This window comes from Pezoporus wallicus, unplaced genomic scaffold (genome assembly GCF_028554395.1).
Source record: "Pezoporus wallicus isolate ANWC-B61680 ecotype Strahan unplaced genomic scaffold, APGP_CSIRO_Pwel_v1 contig_5261, whole genome shotgun sequence".
NCBI lineage: Eukaryota > Metazoa > Chordata > Aves > Psittaciformes > Psittacidae > Pezoporus > Pezoporus wallicus.
In genome coordinates, this window is record NW_026642423.1 from 6,603,507 (window position 1) to 6,629,661 (window position 26,155).

Sequence of the window (26,155 nt, forward strand, 5' to 3'; positions counted from 1 at the left end):
CTATATTATCCTAAAATGACCAGCTGGACTCCTGTTACTAGAGTATGTAGGTGCCATCACAATCCAAGGGGTATTAGCTAAACTCCACTAATGCACCTATTTCTGATTTACAGGTAGAAATGTCAGCTCCTGCTAGAGCATATGACATGTAAATCCTCATGCAGGAAACCTGTGTTTGGGTGATGCACTGAATTCAGATTCAGATCTCGGCCCTCTTCACAAGCTCATTGTTTAACACTCCTGATGATGCAGTAAAGGTAAAACAGCCTGCAAATATTTTATGAAGCTTCTGCAACTTGCCTGCAGTACTTCAGAAACACGCAGTAGTGCTGCAGTCAGTGCACAACAGCTAGACTCCAGTGGTTGTTTTAATCTTGTTTAAACTATTCTCTCAGCAGGTAACTGAGAGATATAAATTATCTACTACCTGCCAGCAAGGTGCCCGTACTGTAAAGGTTTTTATGTTACTCAGGAACACATTACATCCAGCTTTGGAGATTCAGTGAAAGAAACGACAGTGTTCTTAACAGTAGGGCCACTTCAATGTAAAGGGGCATGCAGACTTCAGACTTAAAGAAAGCAATAAATACTGTAATGGAAAACTTCTAGGAAGAAATTATTGGAAAATATCTATACCCAGCTTTTAAATGACTCCTGCAGTACCTACTGGAGTTTTTTCCTCTCATATATAAAGAGCATCTGTCTACCTGTGGCCCAAAAGTACTTTTATTCTAGAATGAAGGAAACAACAACAATAAAGTACTAAAGTAAAATTCCCATGAAAACACACAGCATGTTTGCATTTTTTCTTTGTGCTGTGCAAGGTCTGTAGAAAAAGTTCACAGACCTTCTAGACCTCAGAAATGTAAATGGTACGATGCAGAAAATGGAGGCACTGACTTACATGGCTGCACATAGCATTCTTGCAGAGCAATGAGGTAAAAGGATTCAGACTAAACTCCAACCCAACTTGCCTCCCTGCCATACCCATTGACCACAGTGAGTGAAGCAGGTAAAAAGTACAGACACGTCACAGCTGAATAACAGAGAGCAGTCCCTTGAGATTCATGATGTATTTCTGTCATTAACAAATAGTGTTTAAGAGTTCATGAAAAAATATGAAACTGGAATGTCTGACATAAGAAATTCCTTTATGTAATAGTTGCACCTTCATATCCCTGATTTTGGTGTGGTAATGATCTTCCATGGAACTTGTTAGCTGATGTGTATGGATGTGCGGCATCTGCAGCCCCTGCTGTCAGGTGCTGAGGAGGCTGCAGGAGTAGAAAGTTGCCTTCAGGCTCTCCTCTCTGTCAGATGTCAGCTGGAGAAAAGCAATGTACAGCTGTGCCTCTACTCTGAGGCCACTCCCATGTGAAGTCCTACAGGGGCTGGTCCTGTCTCTTTTACTTTTCCTCATGTGCTGAAGAGCTGTAGGAAAGGTCATGAGGAGCCGAGGGCTACAATACCATCAATCTGTTGATGGCAACCAGCTCGTATGTCTCTTTTCAGCTGATGCAATCAGTGCCATGACACAGATGTCACAAAACTTACAGGAGATAAGCCTGCAGATCAAAATCAGTTGGCTGAAGCTGAACTAAAGAAAGAAAAGATGTTGCTGGAAGGAAGGAGGAGAACTTGATGTAGTTAAGGCAGTTAAACGAATCCTGCTTTCATTTTGGGCAAATGCCATGTAGTTTGGGGTCCCAGTGTAGACCATATTGCCCCTGGATTCACTATGGCTTGCAGAGTGCTTGTATCTTTTTCTGTCTGCTCTGCTGTCATTTTCTGTGGTAAAGGTGACTGATTTCACCTTTTGTGAGAAGCCACCAGAGACTTGTTCAGGTTAAAAAGAGAACAAAGTATAAAGCTTGTCAAATAAAGCAGTGACACACAGGAAATGTGGAAGGTGTAATTCCTTACAGACATACTTACTGTCAGTCTGGTTTTGTACTTTATTCTTGGTAAAAGAGGGGTTTGAATATAGATAGATAAGTAAGGATTAGCAGACCCAGTGCAGACTTTGGAAACTAACATGATCTGAAACTGTCTGGTTTTATAGCCTTGGGCAAATCATATAATTTCTCTGCTACTGTTTTCTGATGTATAATCCAAACGCAGTAATTCTTTCTTGCTTCTCAGTGATGAATTAATGAATGCTCTTCCAGTATTTTGTGGTGCCATATACAAATACTACAATTACAGAGAAGCAAGGAGCATATGATATTAATGCCAAACAGATACAGGATAGAACTTGGGATGCTGGAAAGCAGCACACTCAGATACAGCTGTAATGAGTTCATTAGTAATGCACGACTGGATTGATTAAGTAGTTGCCACTGTGCAGAGCCTTGTCTAGAGCTGATATTGATATATTATTTTGACCCGAGACAGATGCTCAATGATCTTGTCTCTTAGTTTTGGCAATGCCTGTCATGTCAACACAAATTATTGAGCTGTAAGAAAGAAGCTGTAGTTGCCACACGGATACCCTTTTTATATTCTTCCATATATAAGAACAGCAGTTTCCCAAACTGGATTTTTTATATAACCTTTATGAAGCACAGTTTGAAATAGCTTGTCTTCTTTTTTAATTCCTTCCTGAGAATGTTTCCTCTAGCCATCATGATAAAAATGTACTGCTGTGACAAAACCACCATGTTCCAGGATTTTATCTTTACCACCACAATGGCAGCACATCCCGTATGGTGATGATACAGCACAGAAATTTTGCCACATTGAGGTTATTTTTTCATTGCCTGATACTGGTAACTGGGATGTGAAGCGTCAGAAGATATAACGGTTTCTACACGAAAGAGTCACAGGAGGATTCAAACATTCTGGATATCCAACTGAGATTAGGGGTCTGGATGAGTCAGGGTAGTTGTGTGCGGAAGCCTTTCAGCTTCCGCATACAACTATTTGAAGGTGAGCAGCATCTGGAAGAGGTTACTTATTCCTTCAGGTCTTGACACGTTATTTCAAATGGGCTTTGGCTGGGGATCTGTAGCCTTTTGCTAGCAGGCTGGTTTTTACCGATTGGGAAGCTGGCACCAAGGGTGGTGGTGACCAGTACAGTGCACCCCTCCATCTATTCCAGTGCAGGTGAGGAGAAGCAGTGCAGGTAGCATATACTTTAGGGGTACAGGTATTTGACACAGAGGATGTTTTGGTTTGGGTCCTTCCACTGAAGGGTGAAAAGATTTTTAATTTTCGCTTCCCTAAGTGTCTCTCTGGCTGTGAGTCCTTCCTCATCTCAAACTCCTTCTGATGGCTCCAGTGCTGCGCCTCATGTGGACATCCACTGGCAGTTTAGGATGAGCTAAGGATTGCTAACCCCATTTAAAGGCAGGCTAACTGAAGCTGCCTGCAAATGTGAAGTGAGGCATAGCACTGTGAAATGATTTGCTGAAGGTTATCCAGCTGTGACTGAGAAAAGTACACTCTGGTTCTGCTGCAAAAGATGCTACAAAAGTGTAAATGTTAATCGTAATAACTTTCTCTAGGAGCATTTCTGCTTTGCAAAATTACATCTCCACCAGGGGACTTGTTAATGTCAACGGCATTCAGTTTTCATGATCACTGCTTGAAATGATCAGTCAGCTGTATGGATCTACAAATTGCTCCCTTGCAGCCAGCCTCTTAGCCTAATGCTCAGGCGACAGTCAGACGTAAGGATCAGACTTGAAAAGACGCCTTTGATTTTCCTTTGATGTTTCTGAGCCAAGGAAGAATTTCACACGGCCACTGGGCAGTAGGTGAAGATTGCTTCTGTTTGTGGGAAGCCAATTATGACGCGGCTGACCTGCTTTGACCTTAAGATTAGTGTCAGGACATCTGGGCTGCCCTTGTGAGGCAAAGCTGGCTCACAGAATGGGCCTAACTAGAAGCTCAAACTGGTTTGTTAGTCTGGATGCAGCAATCATTCCAATAGTGTGATTATAATGGAGGCTGCACAAATTGATCCTGGGCAGACTCAGTCTATTTATTTGCTTGCTCTTTGGCACCATTGCCAACATGTGAGGATAAAGCAGGGTTCTCCTTTAGGATTTAATGATAACAAGCGGGAATAACTTACAAGGAGAACAGATCCTAGTTTCTAAGCCTCTCACCCAGTTAGCTTTCTCTTGCCTTTCCTTTTGTTCACTTATTCACCTCCCCCAGCATAAGAAGGATGTGGACCTGTTAGAGAGGGTTCAGAGGAGAACCATGAAGATAAGCAGGATGCGGGAGCACCTCTCCTATGAAGACAGGCTAAGAGAGTTAGGCCTGTTCAGCCTGGAAAAAGAGAAGGTTTCTGGGAGACCTTAGAGAAGCCTTCCAATACCTAAAGGGGGCCTATAAGAAATCTGGAGAGGGACTTTTTACAAGGGCATGCAGTGACAGGACAAGGGGAAATGGCTTTAAACTGAAAGAGGGTAGATTTAGGTTAGATATAAGCAATAAGTTCTTTACTGTGAGGATTGTGAGGCAGTGGCACAGGTTGCCCAGAAAAGGGGCAGCTGCTCCATCCCTGTAAGCATTGAAGGCCAAGTTGGACAGGGCTTTGAGCAATCTGGTCTAGTGGAAGGAGTCCCTGCCCACGGCAGGTGATTGGAACTAGATGATCTTAAAAGGTCCCTTCCAACCCAAACCATTCTATGATTCTTACTCCAGATCTAAAACCAACAGAAGCTTTGAAGACCCTGACAAACAAAGCATTGGGAAGGAGGCTATCTGCCAGAGGCTCTCTATAGAGTGAGGTACATATTGGGAAAGAGGTCGAGGCACAAAAACTAATCCCGGAGGAGAGGCCAGCGGGGCTCTGGGGAAGAGCCAGAACCTTTTACTTTCTACTGTCTGTTGAAGCAAATTGGAAGGAGATGGCTTTTCAACTGTGATTGCTGGCGGCAATCTGGGGGGAGAGGGATGCCGGGTGGGTTTGAGGTTGCTGCTGCCCGGCGCCGCACTGCACACAAGCTCGGGTGCGAATACTCATGCCCCTATCCCTGCCTCGCCTTGCCTTGGGGCGAACTACAAGCCCCGTCATGCCGTCGCGCAGGAGGGCGGTAGCGGCGGAGCGCGCCTGCGCTGCCAGACGTGGCAGCACCCGCAGCGGCGGTGGCGGGTCCGGCGCGGGTCCGGCGTCGGCGGCGATGGCTGTGCCGGGGCAGGGCGCGGGGGCTGCGCGGCGCCGCAGGCGGCTCCTGCTGCCGCTGCTGCTGCTCGGCCTGGCGGTGAGTGGCGGGGGCGGCCGCGCCCCGGGGCGGCGGGGACGGGCGCGGGGTGTCCCTTTCCCGGGGCGGGGGAGCACGGCGCGGCCGGCGGAGTTGGGCGAAACTTGGGAGCGGGACGGGCCCTTCGGGCTGGGCGCGGCGGCTAGTCCCCGCCGTCCGCACCCTCTGCCGCCCCGGGCGGGCTCGGCTCCGCACGGCACGGCATGGTTGGGCTCCGGCAGCACCCCTCTTGGGTGTTTCCCCAGCCATCAGCCCGTGTGCTGCTTTTCTGCCTCCTTCCCTCTGTCTGCTTCTCAAAATCACTCAGAGAAAACCCACTCCGGCGGGCGGCGTTGTCTCTTCGAATGGCTGCGAGCTGGAGCCCCCGCCTCGGCCCCGGGGGCTCCGACTGATGGACGCTTCGTTCCTAAGTTTCGTGTGAGATCGGGTTCCCCTCTGCGTGGCTCTGCTGAGCAGCGCTGCCCCGCTTGGCTTTGTGCACCTGTACGCGGGCACGGCCGCCCGTGGGCATCCGGCTGACCCGCAGCCTGTGGGCAGTGCCTACCGGGGCGTCCCTCCAGTTTGGGCAGTGTGGCGTGCTCTGTCTTTGTGCGTTCCGGAGGATCTGGGTATGTTTCATTGAAATTACACGAAGTGAAACGCTCCTCGCCTCAGGGAGGCTATGAAACTTACAGAAATATTTAAAAATCTTATTTTCCTTTTTTTTTTTTTTTTTTAATCCACAGAATTTAGCATTAGAAGCTCAAAATATTGACCAAGACATGCTTTAAAGCATGCTTTATTTACTTAATGCCATGAACTACAATTCTTCCTTCTGCCTGGACAAATAGAATAAATAATTAACGAAAATCTATCTTAATGTTTTTGTGCACACGTGATGATCTGAAATGTATTGGAAATGCGTGATCTAAGTGTGCTCATCTAATTTGTACAAATCAAGTGTGGAATTCTTAATTGCCCTAATATGCTCCTGTACTAATATTAGAATTATCATTATGGGACAGACGGAAAGCATTGGCCCTGTCTGATGGAGCCCTTTGACCCTGACAGGGCCTAGCCGTTGCCTGGGAAAAAAAATTAAATGCTGTGCAGCCCTCATAATTTTTTAGTCCTAAGCTTGGCCTGAAGTGCAGACCTCTGCTATCTGCAATTTATTTATTGTTTTCTACTGAAACAAGTCAGGCTGAACTCTTCCTAAAAAGAAAAAAAAGAGGTCTTACTGTGGTTTTTGTTTTTATCCCTACGGCTCATCTTTAATGCATGCTGTACTTAGTGATACTTGTGGTAGTGTATTCTTGGGACTAAGTATACACTGTGGACTAAGTGTAGTTACAGTGGACTGAATTTTCACTTCATTTAAAATAACTAAACACATGAAGTTATTTGTGGTGTTTCCTTCTATATCCACTGTGACTGTCAGACCTTATCTCACTGTAACATTCATTTTATGTTAATGTCAGTATTTTGCTATGATTTCTTTTGGTAGACTGATTTTTTTTTTTTCTTTCAGCTTTCTTCATGTGAATTTCTTGTTTCCAGCTATTCTAGTTGCCCATCTTTGGACCTTTTGTGTTGCAGAGCTGGTATATTTGAGATGAGCAGAGTGGGCCTGCTGTTGTCAGTAAAATTACATGAAGCTATTATAATTTATTGACATTATTCTCTTACCGTTCTTAATTTGCCCCAGTATTTTATTTGCTCTGTGATGCTGCATGCTGAGCAGATGTCTTCATTGAGCTGTTGATTCAGCTAATTCTTTCCCCTTTTCTGTGTACAAGTAGTTTAAATTATTTCTTCCAATTTGCATTATCTTGCACTTGAAGGTGCAATTTTTCATCTTGAAATATGTAGCTCAAGTATGCCTGGATTCAAAAACTAGCCTACAGCTGTGACACTGCAAAACCTGCTTTTATTTTATTGAGTCAATGTTTGCAAAGTCGGCGAGCCTGTTAAATCAGGACATTCTCAGTTTGTAAAGTTAATGCTCAGTGTGTAAGGTAATGCCAGCTGCTTGCTAGGACAGAGGTTAATGAGAACATTGTCTTTCCTTCCCGCCTGTCCTTTTTTATGTACCCAAAAGAGACTTCTTTTCTTTTTTTTTTTTCCTGTAGTGCTGAGTGCTGACAGTGCACCTGAGACAGCAGCTAGAGTTGTGCATGCTCGATGCTCCTGAAAAATAGGGCTTATTTTTAAAGTAGGACCCATTATTGGAGGTGGCTTCTGAGAAGGGAAATCCTTATCTCTGTAAGGCTTCCTGCATTTGTAAGAGGAAAACTTCAAAGCTGGATGAAGAAAACACTTCATTATCTTCTAATAGAAGATGTTATCTTCTGTATCACTATGAATGTTACATGCACGTGAGGAAGATGCTGCAGTGATCTCTGCTTGCTGTAAAGTTTCATTTCTTGAATGAGTTGAAGAGTCATAGGGAAGCTGTGGTTTAACTTCAGAGACACTTCCCTATTTGGTGTGTCAAGTGGTTGACTATATTTCACTTTTGAAGGACTGAATTTACTGTTAAAGGCAATGGGAAGGAGTTTCACACAGAGTTGGATTTGCATTTCTTCTGATGCTACTGCCCTTTTCCTAGCAGAGCCCAGCCACTGCTCCCAACAGGATTTCACATCTGGGATCTGTTTGCTTTGCAAACACTGATGAATGTTATCTCAGGCCAACATGGCAAAGGTCAGTTCATCTTTTGAGTGTTTGCTCAATGACAGAGAAAGTGAGTCAATAGAGTCTGACTGACATACAGCCACTGGGAAGCAGGCTTTTTGACCTGGTGCCATTCAGACCAGTGCCTTCAAAGAAAGGCTTGAAAGGAGCACTTGAGGCTTCCACCTCCTCAAGTCCCAGTAGTGTCACAGGAATGCACCAGTGAACACTGACACGGAGCTGTGAATCCAGGCCTGTGGGGAGAGCTTGGATGTGGCTCACTGTGTTGCAGGTAGCCCTGCAGTGGGCAGCAGTGGCTTTGGTGAGTTTGCAGGCAAGGTTCAAGCACTGCTCCTCCTCTGCAGTGCTGTTTCTTGTGGTGGCATTTGGGTTTGAATTTGGGAGTGCCTCTTCCCATTGAGCTGTGGTTTGTACTACAGGAGCTGCTTTGGGAGGTGTTTCACTGCAGTCAGAGGAAGGGTATTGCAGAGCCAAATCTCTTGCTGTCCTCCGCATGCCATTCCTACTTTGTCCATTTCCTCTTCAAAATATAGATTTGTAAAAATTGTGACGTGGGCTGTGCTCTGTCTCTTTGGATAACCTTTCCAAATTAAACCTTGGCTTTTAAGATGGTTTTGTTACTCAATACCTTATGGAGATGGAGTGATGTTTTGAATCCATTTGCTTTGGTGCCAAAGTGCCCATTTATTTCACAGGGCCTGGAATGTTGCCACAAGTGTGATGTGGTCATCAGAAGTGGTGTTTGTGTGTTCTGAGCAGTTGATGATGGTAGAGGTGCTTGTTCTGTTCTTGACCATTTCTTTTGCTTTTTGGTGACACAGTTCCTTAAGTTCCTTCATTTCAATAAAATGGAGATAATGAGACCCGCCTGTCTTCAGGGTTGTATTTGGAGGTCTATGAACAGAAAAAAACCAATCCAATTTACAACCAGAATCACAAAGTAGCATTGCCTTAAATTTCTTGATGTGGACAGGGTCACTTTAGAAGTAAGTTGTGGTTTACCTTGATCCTGCCACCATTTCAAGGATGTGAATGGCAAAAAATTGTGATAGTAAAGCAGGTCTTAAGTTTTGGCACTTTGCTAACTGAGAGTAGCTGGTAGCATTGATAGACAATGCTGTGATTTGTGCACCAGTAGAACACACAACAAAAGTAATCTCATCTGTGGCTGCCTTGATGATGTCCTGTCTGATGTCTTTGGGTTTGTAGTCCTGTACCATATATGCTGGGTGACTGCACATAGACTCTTTCTTTCCCCCTCTTCTCTTTTCAGGAGATGGCACACCATGAATGTGTGGTGGTGTGCTGCCCTAGCATCAGCTGCATGCTGGCTTGCTCTGTTGCTGCCTCCCTTTTGCCTCTTCCAGGTTGCTTCCTTCCTGTGTGAATCTTACTCTAGCTATTTAAATTAAGCTTTGCCTCCTATCACCTGCAGAAAACTGTAAGGATTAATTAGTTAATATTTGTGCAATGCTTTGAAGATAACAAGTGCCATATAAAGTGCTAAGGATTTTCAGGTGTCATTTTTCACCCTTTCTTCTTTATAAGTCCCATTAATAGTTTTTTTTTTTTTTGTCTTTTTATAGCATCTCCTGCGTGCTTCTTGAGTAGGTGATACTTCTTTAAACTTCTTCAAAACCCAGTTTTTACCAGGGGATTATGTGGTGTATGCTTTGCTTATGCTTTTGAAGTCATCCAAATATGTTGGTTCAGAAGTGATATCTGAAACGATTCATCAACAGCTTGTTTAATATATATTGCACCAATGCCTGGCTTGAAGAGAGAACAAGCTTAACATTCATAGTAAGGAGAAAGTTCTTTGTCAGCATTAGTAATTGACCCTATTACAGTCAGTTGTTAATTAGTAAATTGTTGCACAGGTTTTCTTTCACTAAGCATTTGAAAACCCAGTACAATTAATTGGCTACAGAGCCTTTAAGAACAACAGTTAGTATAGACTGTTATACCTGTAGCTTGTGTTCCTTAAAAACCAGTGTTTAAGAACAATATGAACAGTAGAGTCTAGTCAAATTTTGACGTCTCCATGGTATTTTTTGCTATCTTCTATATTTGGAAAGTGAGCATAGCAAGGACTGCGTTAAGTGGAATGCCTTATTTGTAGTGTTCTTCAGCCTAAGATAATACCAAGACACTGTGGCAGGATTTTAATTTGCCTTCCTTCATGAGCAAAAGAAGATATGACACTTAACCTCTTGCAGATATGACCCACCACGATAACATGTCAGCAGTACTTGCTTTTCTTTTTCCTCTCCTCTCCCCTCCCCTCCTCTCCTCTCCTCTCCTTTTGAATGGCTTGAGGTGAGAGTTAATTGATCTGAATTATATACAGTGTAAGAATGCAGTTCCATGGACCTCATGGGGAATGGAGAAAACTCAAGATGTGTCCAATGGAAGTGTCTGCAAATGTAAATCTGTAAGGCAAAGACATGATTTTCTACTGCTGTCAGTTTTCTGATGCAGTAGTGGTTGCTTTTCAGGCGTCTCTGCAGGAGCACTTCTCACCTGGCCATCCCATGCTGCTGTAAGCACAGGAGTCACCACTCCACAGTGACCCTATAGATCCTTTCAAATCGATAGCAGATAATGTGCTGCAGCCTCTGTGCTGGGGGCCCTGAGCAGGTTGCAGTTTGCGAACCCCTGCAGATGTGGTTGGGAGACGATGATTTTGTGGTCTCAGTGGGATTGCAGGAGCTACTTCAGTTGTAACTTGAAAGTTTGGGACCCAAGTGCTACCCTTTCTCTTCCTCTTCTCGTTGAAATAAATTCTTGGCAGGCTTCCTTGTGGTACATTTGGTAACAGAAGTAACCTGTCTCCCCTCATCTGATTTGATTAAAATGTTTCTACAGCTATTTTGGGTATTAATCATGAATGAAAACAGGGGACTGTCCTACTTATCACTATCCACCTTAGAAGGCATTTGTTACAAATGGCTCAGTGATCAAAGCAGCACAACCCTGAATGTAAATAGCAGCAGAGGGGAGGGCTTGTGAATGAAAAAGCAAGCAATTATTTCACAAGGTCAAGCGCGGTTTGTGTGATGAACAAGGAAGATAAAACATCTGCAGTCAAACTGTGATTCTTGTAAACAAGGGGGCTTTGGATTTGATCATACTGTATTTGTAAGTGAGGACAAATGGGGGAAAGGGATCTGCACATCTGTTCTGCTTGCCTGGAGATGACTTAGACCTGGCATTTTCAGTATGTGCACACTGTCTGCACCACAGGACCTGGCAGTGCCACTGGCTGATCTGCAGGTTTACAAACCTTCATCACCGCAGCAAAGAGATGTTCCTTCAAATCCACCTTCTGCAGTTAAGTGCATGCTCCACCACAGGGTTAATTTTGGGAACTTGAGGAGAAAAGGGAAGGTGAGATCTGGTCTTGTGCTTGGGGTTTCTTGCCTGTTCCCTCTCCCCTGCCCCCCCTTTTAATGTAACGCAGGAGACCTCTTTTTAAAACGTGAACTACTCCCCTCCTGAAGAAATTAATTATGAGATTAAATGCAGTCATCTCCGTTACTGCTTGGTATTTTGAGGCAGGTTTGCTCTTCAGCTAGCTTCCCATAAAATGTCTTGTCAGACACAATCTGTTTCATATGTACAGGGTCGCTCATTGATCATATTTATAGTGGGTTGAATGCTGTTGTCCCCAAATGAGAATGACATCAGTGAGTGGTTAAGCTAGGACACAAATCAATGTCTTGCTGAAAAATGGGCTTTTGAAATTGTGGTCGGGTGTAAGACTGCATCCTTGCCAAGCAGCAGTTGTGCTAGAATTGGTTGTTCGCGTCAGCCCCAGCTATTCTTGAAGAAGTGTGCAAAATGTCTGCCTAATTATACATGTAAGTGTTAGTGTGTGCATAAAAAAATGTATGTTGACATATAGATTCAGGCACCTAAGCACTGTTTCAGCCATGTGTCCATTTCCATTTTTTTTAATGCATAACTTGTGTCCAGGGAAATACATTTTTTGTGCTCTTGAGCTGGAAATAAGAGAAATAGGAAATAGTTTTTCTGTCCAGTGTACTTTGATAGTTCCTCCTTATTTAATTTTGATTTGTATTTTCTTCTTTTAAAACCATGTGTTTTCATTGCCTTTGATTTCAAATAAATAAATAATTCTCCACACATGCTGCTTATCCTTAGCAAAAGACCATGCTGTCATGAAGCTTTTGTGGGGAGCAACTCATAAATTGAACTGGGTTCTGTGAGAACAGCAGTTGAGCATTTATCATGTTTAACTTGAATAATAAATGTAAAATATGAAAATACATGCATGTGGCTTCTTGAAAGATATTCCCGTTTTTCATTCTGAAATGAGATTCAGAAAACAGTAAAATCTTGAGAAATAAACTCTACTCTCTCAGATCCTTGATGATTTTGAGAAAACATGGCCTGCGGGGTGACCCCATTTTTCAATAATGTCAGTACTTGAAGTATAATTAGCAAATAGTTATTTGCCTTTAACTCTTTCCGTCTAGGGTCTAGGTTTCTGAAAGCTCAGATGTTTCTTGGGTACCAGTTCTAAGGGAGTGGGGTTCTGGAGTGTGTCACTGCTCTTTCACACTTTTGTATGTTAAAGATCCTTGGAGCTCTGCAAGGAATTGCTGGGAACTGGGGAAGAGAAAGGAAAATTAAACATTTCTGACTGATTGCATTTCTTCCACCTAGCTTGCAAGATTATATATTTAAATACATCCTTTGATTTAAAGAGCAGAAGCAGAGCTGAAGAACGTGTTTTTGTACCTTGTACTTGAGTAACAGTGACTGTCAGCAGTTTCGAATTGACTGTCTTGAGGGTTTGGGCTCACTTACGTTTTACTTGAGAATCCTTCATGCGTCTAGATCAGACACTATAGTCACGTGACTGATGTGCGACCTACACCATAAAAAATTCTGTGAAAATAAATTCAGATTGAGATCTTGAGCTGGGGGAAATATGCAGACTGGAAGTGCTACCAGATTTGCATTTCGTAGTCTGCCGCTTGTAATCTGCCTTTTTCCGAAGGTCTTCACCAAAGTTTCCTGTGTCTGAGGGCACCGGGTGATTCTTACGTTGGTTCCAGCTCACTGAGCCAGCTATGGATGAAGACCCATTGTGCTAGGCACTGTGCATACACAGCCTACAATAAAATAGACCTTCCCTCAGTTTTACTGAACTTTCTGGTCGGAATAACTGTCCCATGGCAGGAGAGGCGCAGATGTTGCATGTGTTGGTCCTAATGCCTTCTAAGTTTAACAGGTACCAAGGTAGGCAGCTTCTTCAGAAAAATGTTTGCAGTATTTCTTGACTTTTCAGCAGTGGTTCTGAATAGTTTTTAAAGCTTCGGCATGCTCAAGTGACAAGAGAGTTTAGCTTGTTTCTTATTTATAGAGTTCCATATGTGTGAATGTAGCACTTCCTGATGCATATGAAAAGAGGCTTCGTGCCCAGGAGGGACTGTCACCTTTCTTGACCTCTTCCTTTTTTAATATGAGCTCATCTCCTCTTGTGCCCTGGATTTAAACAAGAAGCAGCCTGCTTGATTGGGCAGTGCCTGGCTGATGAGCTCTCCTGCAAAATGTCTGGAATAAATCTACCTGAGTCATATCTCACAATTAAAGTCATATAGCACAGTACATGCAAATGAGCCTCATCTTTGCTGCCGCTATGCCTGTGGGCTGTGTAGGAATATGAGCCTGGTCTTCCATGAAGAAGAGCGTGTAGCTGTTTTCATAGGATTCTCTTTCTCCATCCTCTTAATTTCATGCTGTTGCCAGAACTGTAGCTGCTGGCACGGTCATCATAGCGTTATCTCTGATGCAGGACAAAGCAGCCACATGGCTAAGACTGGCATTGGGTGAAAATGACTGCTTGCCATCACTTGCCTTCAGTGCAGCTGGTAGTAAAGGTGGAGGTTCTTTGGGAAGTTTAAGGGTAAACCGGCCTCTCATTTCTTCCTGGGTAGGGTCTTCGTTAATTTCAGCAGGAAAAAGCTGGAGAGAGTGAAATTATTTAGCTCTTACCAGTTTGCAAACATCATGTAGCGTAAATGCATGTTGGGAGGTGGTGAACATTTCTGCTCAGCTGATAATCTCCCAGTATTACTACGGCTGCCTTAGATGTGCAGGCAGGGTGTTTCTGTCCAACTCAATGCTTTCGGCTTGGACCTTTAGGGTGTTACAACCAGAAAAGGCTGCAACATTAATCTTAATTAAAGGGAGGTGATGATTTATTCAGCAGGGCTGACTGGTACACTTGTATGCACAATACCTTTCCCTGTGGGTTTTGGTTTAAACCATAGGATCAAAGAGAGCTGCTGTAGTAAAACAGCAGGAAAATGAGTAACGTGTATTGATTTGATACCTGGGAAGGAATTGGACAAAGTAGCAGTGGTTATATGCAACGTATGTGCTTCTCCCTCCAAGCATCTGCTCGTTCACCAGCACAGTGAGTTTTCTTTAGTGTCAATACTGACAAGCCAGTAGTTAAAGCTGTCACCATTTCCAGAATCCAATTTTTCAAGAAGTTTATAGCTCTGCCATTATAAAGAGGAAAAAAAGGGCGGGGGGGGAGAGGAGAGAGAGGAAAATTCACTGAAAATGGCTAAGCAGCCTTTCCACCTGGAAATGGCGTAAAGTACATGTACTTAAGAGCTATCAGTACTTTAAACGAAATTCATAATACCATTTGTTGTCAGGTTGAAAGTGGCCTTTGTGCCTTTTTTAGTCCAATTATTTATTTTTGCCAGTGATTTCGTAGACTGGAATATCTTTGATTGAGTCCAGTTTTCTAAACTAAAGAAGTAACCTGTAATTTCACTTTCCCCATCTGTGTTCAATCTTAGTTTCAGAATAGTTTTAGTTTTGTAACTTGAGACATAAATAAGCCTTTAAGACACTTGCAGGGTTACAAAAAGTTGAGGTGAGGGAAATGTTTTTGGAAAAAAAAAAAAAAGAACAAACCCCCAAAACCTAGGTTTAAAGAGATCTGCTCACAAGTTGGTGTTAGATTAATCCTTCCTCTGCCAGCTTCTGATTGCGTTGAGTTTTGAGCAGGAATTTGCATGTCTGTGTCACCTCACTTAGCACTACTGTATTCGTCTGCTTTGATTGGCAACACTGTGTATTCACCTCAGGAAATACATGAATGATTTACATACATCAGCCTGAGGTAGGAAGGCTGAGCTGTGGACACCTGGATTTAGAAGAATGCAAGTCTGTTGGTTGAATTAAAGCATCAAGGACATTTATGCTGAAGGTAGGGGCTGACTTGCAAATGTGCTTTTTCCCTTCTCACAGTTAGACCATCTGGTCAGTGGGGCTCAGTGGTGAGAATCCTGCCTGCAGAGTGGGATAATTTCTTTGTTCTGTGCCTGGGCAGCCTGTCATGCTTTTATATTTGATGTTATAGGTGTATCTTGTAGCAACTTTAAATTCCTGAACATGTCCTGGGGTTGTTTTGAGGATGACCTCCGTTTCAGCTCAGCTTCTTCCTCTACCTCATGTGTCCCAAAACTCCCTTTCCCTTTTCCACATGTAAAAACTCATAGCACTTACGAAGTGTATTTTGGAGGTGCAGGTTTTGTTTCTGTGTTTGCAAATAGCTGAATTTGTAATGACATGTAGTGCCTGGGGCTGCGTGTTCTGACATTGACTGACTTAGTGCCTTGTTTTGTATGCTGCAGTCTGTAATGCATGGGATGCAAGAACAACAGTCTCTTACTTTTCACATTCACTCTGGACACATTTTCCAGCCCAGTTGGAGTGAGTCATGATCAAAATTGGTTCTGTAATTAAGAAAACATTGAATCTCTTGTGTGTGTTAGGCAAATGAGCTAAAGCTTTTAGCCAAGCAATTAAGTGTTAAGGTTTTACTGTAAGGTGAATGTAAACTAGATAATTTCTCCAGCTAAGCTTCCCATAATTATTCCATTAGTATGAATTCAGTACAGTGCAGAAGGGAGACAGCATAGCTTGATGGTTAAGATTATTATTATTATTGAGGATTATTGCAGTACAAATTAGCAATAGAGGCTTCAGACAAGGTTATGGTCATATTTTGGTGGTTTTACTTCATGGTAGGATAAAAGACCGCTCTGGAGCGGTCATGATTTAAATAGACTAAAAGATGCAACAACAACAAAAATGTCTTTGTATAGGTACAGAACTGAGATGCAAAGAGATTAAATGCTGTGCCTTCTGTGTGGCCAGTGGAAGCCAAATTTGATCTTGCGGCAAAGGCACTTGTGCATATGTGTGTAGTACAGTATCACCTCTGGGAAACGTAAGCCCTGTTCCACTTCAGAAAGGTGAGTGGGAGAGGGTTGTGGTTAGCGCTGTAGTATGGGTGCTAGATTACCTGCAAATTACGTTACCATTTCCTTCATCTGCTCTGTGTCAGTGTGGGTTAGTTATTTTAACTTCATGGCTCTTGCTGTCTTCTGTGGGATGTCAAAGTACTGGATTGAGTTTGCAGTGTATTCTGAGATCTAGGGATAAGAGTGCTCTCCAAGTGGCAATCTGCTGCTTCTTTTATTACAGTATATTAAATGTACATAAGAATTTTTGTCTGATTATCTGCCTAGGGAACAAATGTTTAAAGGGGGAGGCTTCTTAACTAAAACCATATTTCTTGATGTTGTGTTTATCTCATCTTTCCACTTAAGGATGCTTGCTGGGAGTGGTATTGTTCCAGTTTCAGTAAGTCATGTCTATAGCTTTTTTATTTCTTTGGGTTTTGCTGATGAAATTGATATGATAGTTTATTTAAGGCAGCGTGTCTCAAGATTATGGAAAAAGGTCAAGGCAATTTCAAAAGCAGTTTGTCTTTGTATTTTGTTTCTCAGCATGGAAGCTGTTATTGATGTTTCTGGCTTTGTGTTTCTGTAGGCATTTTTGCCAGCGTTTGTGTACTCGTTGAAGGTGTCTCCACTCATAGAAAAAATAAGTGACCACAAGGATTTTAAGAAGCTTCTCAGGACACGGAATAACATACTGGTGCTGTATTCCAAATCTGGTAAGTCCTCTTTTTGTGTTTCACAGCTCTGTGTGCCCAGCAGGGTGTGTGCATTTGAACATCTGTGTACATGCTCTAGATGACCAAGCTCTTTGCCCTTACTTGCTCTGTGTTCAGTATTGCCTTATGTGACTTCAGGGTGCTTCTGTGTGACTACAAGGGCTTCTTGAGGGCTGGTGTCTTTGTTCTAGCTTAGAGTCACTGGATGTTTCAAGGTTGGCGATGTCTTGATCTGGACTTCTAATTGCTCTATCACATTGGCAAAAATATACTTTATTCTGGCTTTGTGTCCAAAACTGGCAGCTCATAACAGCTCTCAGTCAGAGTTTTCTGGTGTGTTTATCACAGGAGTTCACAAGTTTCAATTTCCTGGTGACACTGAAAGACTTAATGAAGAGTTATAGTACTGAAATCAATCCATCTTTGCTTCTGACAGCTTTGAGTGTCCCATGGTTGTATTTCAACTTTAATTAACAAAATATAAAAATAAAAAACAAGCTGCTTGTGTAGGAGGGAGAAATGGCTCATTTCATGTTATGCTACTGTCATGCTACAGTCCTCTCTCTTTCAGGATCTTTTCTGGCTGTTCACTCTTCCTTACCTGCCTGTTTGCTCTTCCTTTTGCTCTGTTCTGCTTTTGCTGTACCTTGTCTCCTTCGTTGCCTTGTTTGTTTTCATTTGTTATTTTGTGTGACACCATGTAAAATGAAGAAACAATCTGTAAGCTCCAAACGCAAGTGCAGAATGCTGTTGTGGATGTGGAAGTCATTGGAGAGCAAGAATTAAAATACATCACTAAGATGTTTTTTTCCTTAGTGCTGCATTGTTTTTGTTGTTGCCTCTTTTTCGCTCCTCCAGGCAAGCAGTACAAGATAAGGCTTTGTTTGTGGGTTGTGTTCTCGTTTTCTGACCTGTTGCAAAGGTCGTATCTCAAACTTAGTGACACTGGTGATTGCTCTGGGTTTATAATGTGGCAAATCGGAGCAGTATGTGGTGACTCAATATCCTCCCCCGCCCCCCAGTATCAGAGAACTAGGCAGACAAAAATGTGCAGATGCTGGGATAATTAACTTTTATTTCCTAAAGATATTCTGAAACAGTTAAAATGATACATGTGACTTAATTTTTGTTAAGACATTTGTGTTTTGCTGTAGTGAGAGATTGAGTGCGTAAACTTGGCCAAATGGTTTTGTAGTAACAGGTTCAAAGTAAAAGTCATAAAAGAGTTTCTAATGCTTTTTGATTTTGAAAGGAACACCTTAGATAAAAAAGATATCTCTATTATTCAGCTTTTGAAAGGGAAAATTTTCTTTTTACACTTAATATTTTAAGCGGTGGTTGCTTTCATTTTTAGCAGCACAATCAAAACACTTCAGCTCTGACACTCATCAAATAAATGTTGCCCTATGGGCATTGTTCAAAAGCTGTGTTGTGGAGATTTCTTTTTTCTGTTTTTGTTACTTAATTGGTTAGTTTTAGCAGTCTAAAGCATTGCATACGGAGCTGACTGTGGGATTAATGTTTCTTCCTGAACAGTGATCCTTGCAAAATTAGAAGTCCCTTGGCTGTCACCCAGAAAAAGGGAAGGGGGAAAAAAGAGGTAGGAATTTTGAGGTGCAGTTCTAAACCAGGTACATACCCCCAGCTGTAATGAGATGTTGGTCAGCATCTGATCATGCTGCTGGAACAAAGGCTTTGCTTCTCAGCTGAGCAGAACTAGATGAGCATTTCTGTCTCACGTAAAAATTCATTTGGTTTAGGAGATGTCCTCATTTGTAGGAGATGTTGAGTTCACCTTACCAGCGGGGTATCCTGCCAGGGCTGCTCAACTAGTGAGTCTTCTGGGACAAGTCTGTCCTATCCTGAATGCTTATATTTTAAAAGGTGCTTGTCAAACTATCCCACTTTTTGTGAAGAATTCCCCCATATGTCTACATCCCTGTGTTACAGAGAGGTGGCAGTTGCATGTTATCAGTATTGGGGGTAGGATAGTTTCTTGAGAGCTAACATGTGTGGGCTGGCATCTCTGATGGCATCAGGCCCATGCAAAGGCTGTCAAAGAAAAAGAAGCAGTTTCTGACTCAAGAGATTGTTGAGACAAAAATTGTGGCAGTTTAGACACTGAGGAGGCTATCACTGCCCACTGTTTCTGCTTGCCTGCTCTGACCTATATAGGCCTTCACTTTCTCAAATGTTGGAGACAGATAGTGGTTTATTATAAGAGCATTTGGTTTGACCCAATATAGCTGTTCCTGTATTCACTTACTTGAAGTAGTGTGGAGCAGCAGCAGTTTAAACAGATCTGGAAGAGGCTCTGTGTTTCTGTTTTCTGTTTATTGAGGCAGGAAGCAGTTTCTGTTAGATTAGGTTTTAATGTTAGATTCTTCTGTGTTTATTTTTAATGCCATTTATAAGACTTTTCTGGAATGGTGTGGATTTTGCAAAGCGCTTCATGTGGCATGGCATTATAAAAATCTCAGTTGGGTATTTCTAATACAGCCAGCTCTTGGAAGGACCTTTTGTAGGTGCTCTCTGCTAATAGTTTTGAGCTCCTCACAACTGTTAATTTGGGTATCTCCCAGAGTTATTATGAGAATAACTGTGTTATTTTCTGTGTATGACAGGGCAATTGAAGCAGGCAGAGATGCTGAATGGCTTGCCCTTGCAGCTGACGAAGGTCCTAAATGAAGTGGCTTTAATTAGCAGGCAGTGATACAAACTGGTTAGTGCCTAGCCACAGAAAGAAGGCAGTGTTGGGATGGAAGCCAGTTTGCAGGAGAGGACATAGTATAATTCCATAAATGTAGGTCAGGGATCATGCCTGGAGGTATGAATTTCATTGTGTTGTTTAAGGGGGATGGAGGGAAGAAGCCACCCAACTTTAGCTGCAGCCAGCATTCCTTCTAGTTTACAGAAGATTTTACTGATCCCTCACATACTGATTTCTTCAAATTAGACAAAATGTTCTTCCAGTGCTTCAGAACAAAGGAATGCACCATTGTGTTTTTCTGTGTGGAGTAATAATGCTGTTGTTGATTAATTTTTATTACTATTTTATTTTGTCTTCCAGCTGCTGCTGCGGAAAGCTCACTCAGGTTACTGTCCAGCGTAGCCCAGGAGGTGAAAGGACGAGGTACTATAAGCTGGATAGACTGTGGGTATGTGTCACACTTCTTTTTTTCCCTCTTCCCTTTTGGCTTTTGTTGCTGACTTGGCTTTTTTTAGCAGCTCTGAAACTTTTGTCCATAACTGAGCAAGTGTCGCTCTGTTCAGTGTCTTCATAGCTGTAGGGTGCCTGTATCTTACCATCCTCTCTTCCTTCAGACCAGTGGAGGGGAATAATTTTTTCCTTACGGCTGTTGTCACTTCTCTGACAGCATGCTTTTCAGCCTGAAGCTGGGGACCCCAGCTAGCATTGCCATTCGGGGGGGGCACGTAGCATGGAAATTCTGACTGCTCTGTTTTTTCCACAAGCAGGGGGAGGAGGAATTCCATCAGCTGGAGGTCAGTGCAGTTCTGCTCTGATAGCAAACGTTGCACAAGCAGTAGGGATGTTTGCCTGGCTTTGAAGTGTCCACCCATTTGTATTTCTCAATCAAATGAACTTCCTCTGTGCTTGTATAGGTTCATGGCAGTTTTTAATGTGAATGCAGGGGAACTTGTTTCTGTAAATGGTTGATTGTGTGCGGAGAAATGAAGAGGTGTGTAGTTTCTGGTTTGCAGATATCAAAGCCTCCACTGTGGTTCTGGTCAATAACACATTGCCTGTGGTTTTAGCTTGTGTATTGTACTGCCTCTCTGCCTCTGCAGCTTTCAGAGCTTTGCCTGCAGATGGCAAATTCCCCTTCCTGTGCTGTAGAGGAGCAGCTTGCTGTCTCTGTGTTTAGGTGGATTGCCATGGTATGAGCAAATTGTACACTGTGCACAAATCTAAGTCAGCTCTGAAAATCATGTGACTCTCTTAAAATTACACTTTTGAAATCAACCTCCATCCATCAAGCAGTGATCCAGAAGCTTTTGTTGCTGGTTAACCTATCTTATGCTCTCCCTGCCATCAAGCAGGTATCTCTCCCATGAAGTCCTCTGCTTCTGCCTTCTGTCTGCGTTCTGCTGGGCTCATCCAATACACAGACACTTTAAGTTCTGCCCAGCAGATAATGGGGTCTGGGTTCAAAGTCATCCGCTGGCAGAAAGCAGCTCCTTCCTCAGAGGTCAGTGAAGACTGTGCCACTTCCCGCCTGGTGAAAAGCCAGCAAATAAATAGTATTGACACTGAGGAGAAGGTTGCGTGGAGATCTGGCATACCTCTGATGTCCAGTCTCCTTTTCTAATGAAAGCACTGATAAACAATTTTTGGTTGTCAGTAATGAGGGCTAGCAAATAGGATACTGGGCCAACTTCTTGGCTTTAGTTTCTAATTGGCCCCCTTTGACACTATGGAGTGGTCACTGCCTTTTTGTGTCTTTGGTTTCCCTTTTGGTTCAGGCTACTTCTGTGTTGGGAGACATACTGCTTAACCGTGTATGTATGCATGTGGCACGTGCATATAACTTGATGAGGCTTTTCATCTGGCCCTTCAAAATGCTACTATAATACAACTAGGCAATAACCATCTATGGATTGAACAAGGAAAGATTCAATGTTCAGGACTTCAGTTTGAAATCCAGGGAAGTTTTGTCTCTTAGTTTAACAGGTCAGTCCCTGCTCCTGATGGTGATGGTGATGGGGAGGGAAATGTGTTGTTTGGTTTTGCTGCAAAGTGAACTTCAATTTGTCAGACCCTAGTATGCTCTCCCTTTCCAAATGTTGTCATCTAAAGCAAACTTTCATAACAAATTTACTTGCAAGATATGTATTTTAAAGTCTGCTGCAGGTAGTACTTTAATACATTTCATAGGAAGCTTGGTACTTGCATAGTCTTTCCTCTGACCATGGTGGGGAAATACTTAAGCTTCCTATTTGTAATGAAAGGTGAGTTATTGCCAAAGAGTGAAGCAACCTGGTGAAGGTTATGCTCTAAGAGGTAGGGAGACCTGGGAATAGATTTGTAGGTTCCCAAAACTTGCTTTGATGCCAGTAATATCACAATAAAATTGCTATTTGCAGAGTGACAGGCAGTGGGAGTGTGCTGTAAGATAGCAATAGCTGTAATTCTGTCTTCAAGGGTTGAGCAGTGCTTCTTTTCAGATCACTTATTTGTGAAGAATCTGGAAAAAACCCACATGATCTGTCCAGCTGTAGCTGGCGATTTGTCAGAGATGTCTCTTCTGTCTCTTCCACCTGCAGAGGGATGTCATAACAGAGTTTGTGAACTTGCCTCATGGGGCAAGGAAAAAGGAAGACTGGCTTGTGTCAGAGAAGACCTTGATGCACGCAAAAAAACCCTCTACAAATAGGTTGAGCATGAGCCAAGTTTTGTGGTTACTTTGCTTGTTAAACCTTTAAGGCATTCTCAGTTTAATCTCATAATGTTGAGATAACTTTTAAACAGTTTTTTTCCTCAAAAGATTTTTTTCTTTCATTTGCTTATTGCCACCTTTATTTTTTCTATTTATTTTTTTGTGTGTATTACTCACTGCAGTGATGAGAGATTTCAGTAGTGCTGTCACTGGTCACAAAGGGCCAGCTGTAAGGCCTGAACAGCTCACTCCTTCCAGAGTTGCTCAAGCCATTCTCCTACTGCAAGTATGCTGTGAGGCTTATTTGCAAGTCTTCATGCCGAAACAACAGCACACAGATGCAGGGATATTTACAGCACAGGCTCAATTTGTTTTACAAATACTGACAAGAAATGGCTTGTTTGGCAGCAATATTTAGCAGGGAATTTTGGCTTTGCTCTTCACATCCTGCTGTAACGGACTTCTTTGCTTTCAGATCCAAGCATTGGCACGGCTGCCATACATGCAGAGTTGTCGTTTGTGGCTCTGCTTCCCTGTGGTGATGACAGCAGTCGTCTTCTTGCCTTTTTCTTTATTGGTGATGTACTTTTTATTTTTTTTTTTTCTTGTCATTCTTCTCCTTCCCTTCATTTTCAGGAGAAAGCAAAAACGTACTGCTCCACTGATGGAAATCATTATGGATTGCTAAGTCTTGGCAGTACGTTCCGTATTTTGTACAGCAGAAGAGACTCTGCAGGTGTGTGGCTGGAGGTGGGCAGCCTGACTTGCTTACGTGGAAACTGTGCTCTTTGGCCTCAGTTTTTGTTAGGTCTGTGGTATGGGGCAGAAGCTAGACTTGAGCTTTCAGTGCCAGGTTTAGTGCTCCTGGGGAGACCAGGGAGGTTTTTCAGCATAATGTGGCTAAATGCTTGGTTTCTTGCTGAGACTATTAGTGTGGAGTAGGGGAGGTTGCCATTTAGTTTGTCACTTTGCAGCAGAATAGCAGGCCTTTCCAAAGTGCCTGGGCTTACAAGATGTAGGGCTGGGAAGTGCCAGGTACCTGCCTTCCCTGTGCAATTAGGCTCACTGGAGTTGAGTGCCATCCTGAAGCAGGGCCATGCAACGCACCCAGGGATGCCTCTGTGTGCAGTATTGCAGATAAGGTCCTTGTTCTTGAGAGATTTCAGTCAATTTGAACAGGCAAATAGATGCCTCCTTCTAGAGATGAAGGGGCAGCACAAGAATTGCATGTGGCATTGAAGTGATTACTGTTTGTTCCTGTGTGCTGAGATAGCATATGTGGCTCTGTACACAATTAAATGTGGAGCTGTTTAATTTGTGAATAGAAGATCCACAAACAGACAAAAATATGTTTTATTCTAGCCTTTCTGTGTTTTAATTAGGAATTTCTTGCTCAGGCATTTGATGTTGAATGAATGGTGGAATATTGGATTAATCATGCCTGGTAAGGTGCATGGTATCAGGAATAGAGCACAAAGTTGTAGACTGGTAAATCCTGAGTTTGGGACTAATGTCTGGGGACATACCGTGTTAATAAGAGCTGAGAGTCCCAGCTTATATTCCTGGCTCTGCAAGTGATTTGCTTCTTGTTAGTTTGGACTGTTAAAAAAGGTGTATCTGTTTTTCCAGGCAACTGGGTAAATATTGTGTGATTCATTAATCAGTATTTGCAAAGAGTTTGGAGAACTTTAAAAAGAGAAATGCTACAGCAGCACAAGAGATGCTTTGAAGACTAATAATTTTAAAGTTATCCTCTAGCTGCCTTGAGTAGGTTTTGTGATAGATCATGGGGTGGCCAAAGTCTGCCGTTATTAGGAAGAGTATGACTAACTTGGGTGAAGTGGAAAGAAAACAAAATGGAGGTAGAAGGCAGAAGAGTTTGAAAGTAGTTCTTTCTATCATGAGTGTGATTTAGTGAACCCTCCAAGGTTTTCCTATTGCCGAATTGTCCCGAGTTTTTTATTGACTGTAACTCCAGCCCAATTGTGGACTGGTATTTTCAAAATCTCACCCATTTCTTTGGCTGTGGGTAATTATTTTCTGTTCAAATTTGAATGGTTCCCTTTACTACTGTAGGTCCCAAACATAAACAAAGCTGTGTGATTTCCATCTGCTGTCATAGCGCATGTGCTTGGCTTTAACACATCAGACTGCTAGGAAGAGGAAATACCATCTGGTTAAAATGTCTCACTAATTTTTGGTTGGTTTTAATTCCACTTTTTCAGCTTTTGTGTGTCATTCTTGTAGTCCCTTTCATGTGTCCTGTGTGTCATTCTTGTCTTCATCCCCAGTAATTACTTGTTATTGTTGCAATCCCATGACACTTTGCATAAATGTAAGCCCATAATTTGGCTGATAAAGCAGTACTTTAGGGCTGTGTATCTAAACATATGCTGGTTCATGAGAGCCAAATCTAATGAGTAGTTGTATTTTCTGGGATTTCCCCCATTTTCCATGTTTATCTGCCTTTTAGATGAAATGTTCCTTCACAAATTTCTAATTTCCTAATGCCTTGATACAGAAAAGCTTTACACACAGTCATAAATTAATTTATTTAATGCTTTGAAATAGCAGGGAGGAATTTCAGAAATAAGGCTGCTGGCATTAAGTGTCATTTTGGTCTTTAGTTTTTACCTCACCTCCTATAAAGCCGATCAGAAGCAGGATTTTTTGAAAAGAATAAGTCTACTCATCTTCCTTCCTTACAGTGGAATTTTAAGGCTGATGAAAAGCTTTGAAATTGCAAATAAAAACAACCAGATCTAATGGAGAGAGAAAAAACGAAGGAAGGAGTGATGATCTTGCACTGATGTGACCACTTCCATCCAAGTAGATTTGCAGTGTCTGGATTTGCAGTGTCTGGATTTGCAGTGTCTGGATTTCTTCTTTTTTCTGCAGTTGCCTTGAAGGAAAAGGGCAGCGGCAGCTCAGGGGTGGATGGCACGCACATCACCTTAGGTACAGCCTGGAGAAGGTGGCAGGGTGCTGGTGGCTGGTCCAGGGAAAGTAACGTGTCCATCAGGAACAGTTTGCAGGTGTAGTTATACTGCCAACACGGTCCTTATGTGGCTGTAATTTGTATGGGCAATTTGTGCATTTGCAGCATAGATTTTTCAATGCCTTCCTCCTGTCTTTGTGATAACCTGTCTGTGTGGTTAATGCTAATTTGCATTAAAGCCCTTTTATATTCCTGTCTGAGTGACCATGCAGGAAGTGCTGTGTCAGTCTGAAAAAAAATTCCTTTTTAAAGTAAGCTCTCAGTTCTTAACATAAACCCATTTAGTCTGGTGTATTGCATTAATTCAGAAATGCAGAGCATTTAACTAAAATCCACTGTAGTGCCTGGGTCTATGAGCCTGGGTTCGTGTCTGTATATTCCATGTGTTTTGCCTAGAATCGCTCATTAGCTGTGAATCTTCAATGTTGCTGCTTTTCAGACTAAAATTAAGAGTAAGCAAGTTAAGAGTTAATGTAAAGTTACCTTTATTTACCTGAATTCAGTGCTTTATTTAAAACATCCTCTAGTTGGTCAATGAGAAACTGAACATGAGCTGGCAGTGTGTGCTCGCAGACCAGAACGCCAGCCGTATCCTGGGCTGCATCAAAAGCAGCGTGACCAGCAGGTCGAAGGAGGTGATCCTGCCCCTCTACCCTGCTCCTGTGAGACCCCACTTCAAGTACTGTGTCCAGCTCTGGGGCTCTTCTGTGACATAATTACATGGACCTGATGGAGTAAGTCCAGAGGAGGACCACAAAGATGATCAGAGGGCTGGGGCACTTCCCCTGTGGAGACAGGCTGAGAGAGTTGGGCTTGTTCAGCCTGGTGAAAAGAAGGCTCTGGGAAG

General features: G+C 42.7%; 1 protein-coding gene across 3 annotated transcripts in view; it reads left to right on the plus strand.

The window, feature by feature from the left end:
* The first annotated feature begins 5,118 nt into the window (after nt 1-5,118).
* PDIA5 (protein disulfide isomerase family A member 5) overlaps nt 5,119-26,155 on the plus strand; it is a 104,311-nt gene continuing 83,274 nt past the window's right edge. The window contains exons 1-3 of one of the 3 annotated variants that reach the window (XR_008975056.1): nt 5,119-5,216; nt 16,785-16,911; nt 19,982-20,069. Coding sequence is in view for 2 of the 3 variants with exons in the window: in XM_057430381.1 (XP_057286364.1) it covers nt 5,136-5,216; nt 16,785-16,911; nt 19,982-20,069 (296 nt within the window). In the remaining variant the exon portion in view is untranslated. Of the gene's footprint in view, nt 5,217-15,129; nt 15,154-16,784; nt 16,912-19,981; nt 20,070-26,155 lie in introns of those variants that run through there. The other 2 variants (XM_057430381.1, XM_057430382.1) reach the window with 2 other exon arrangements.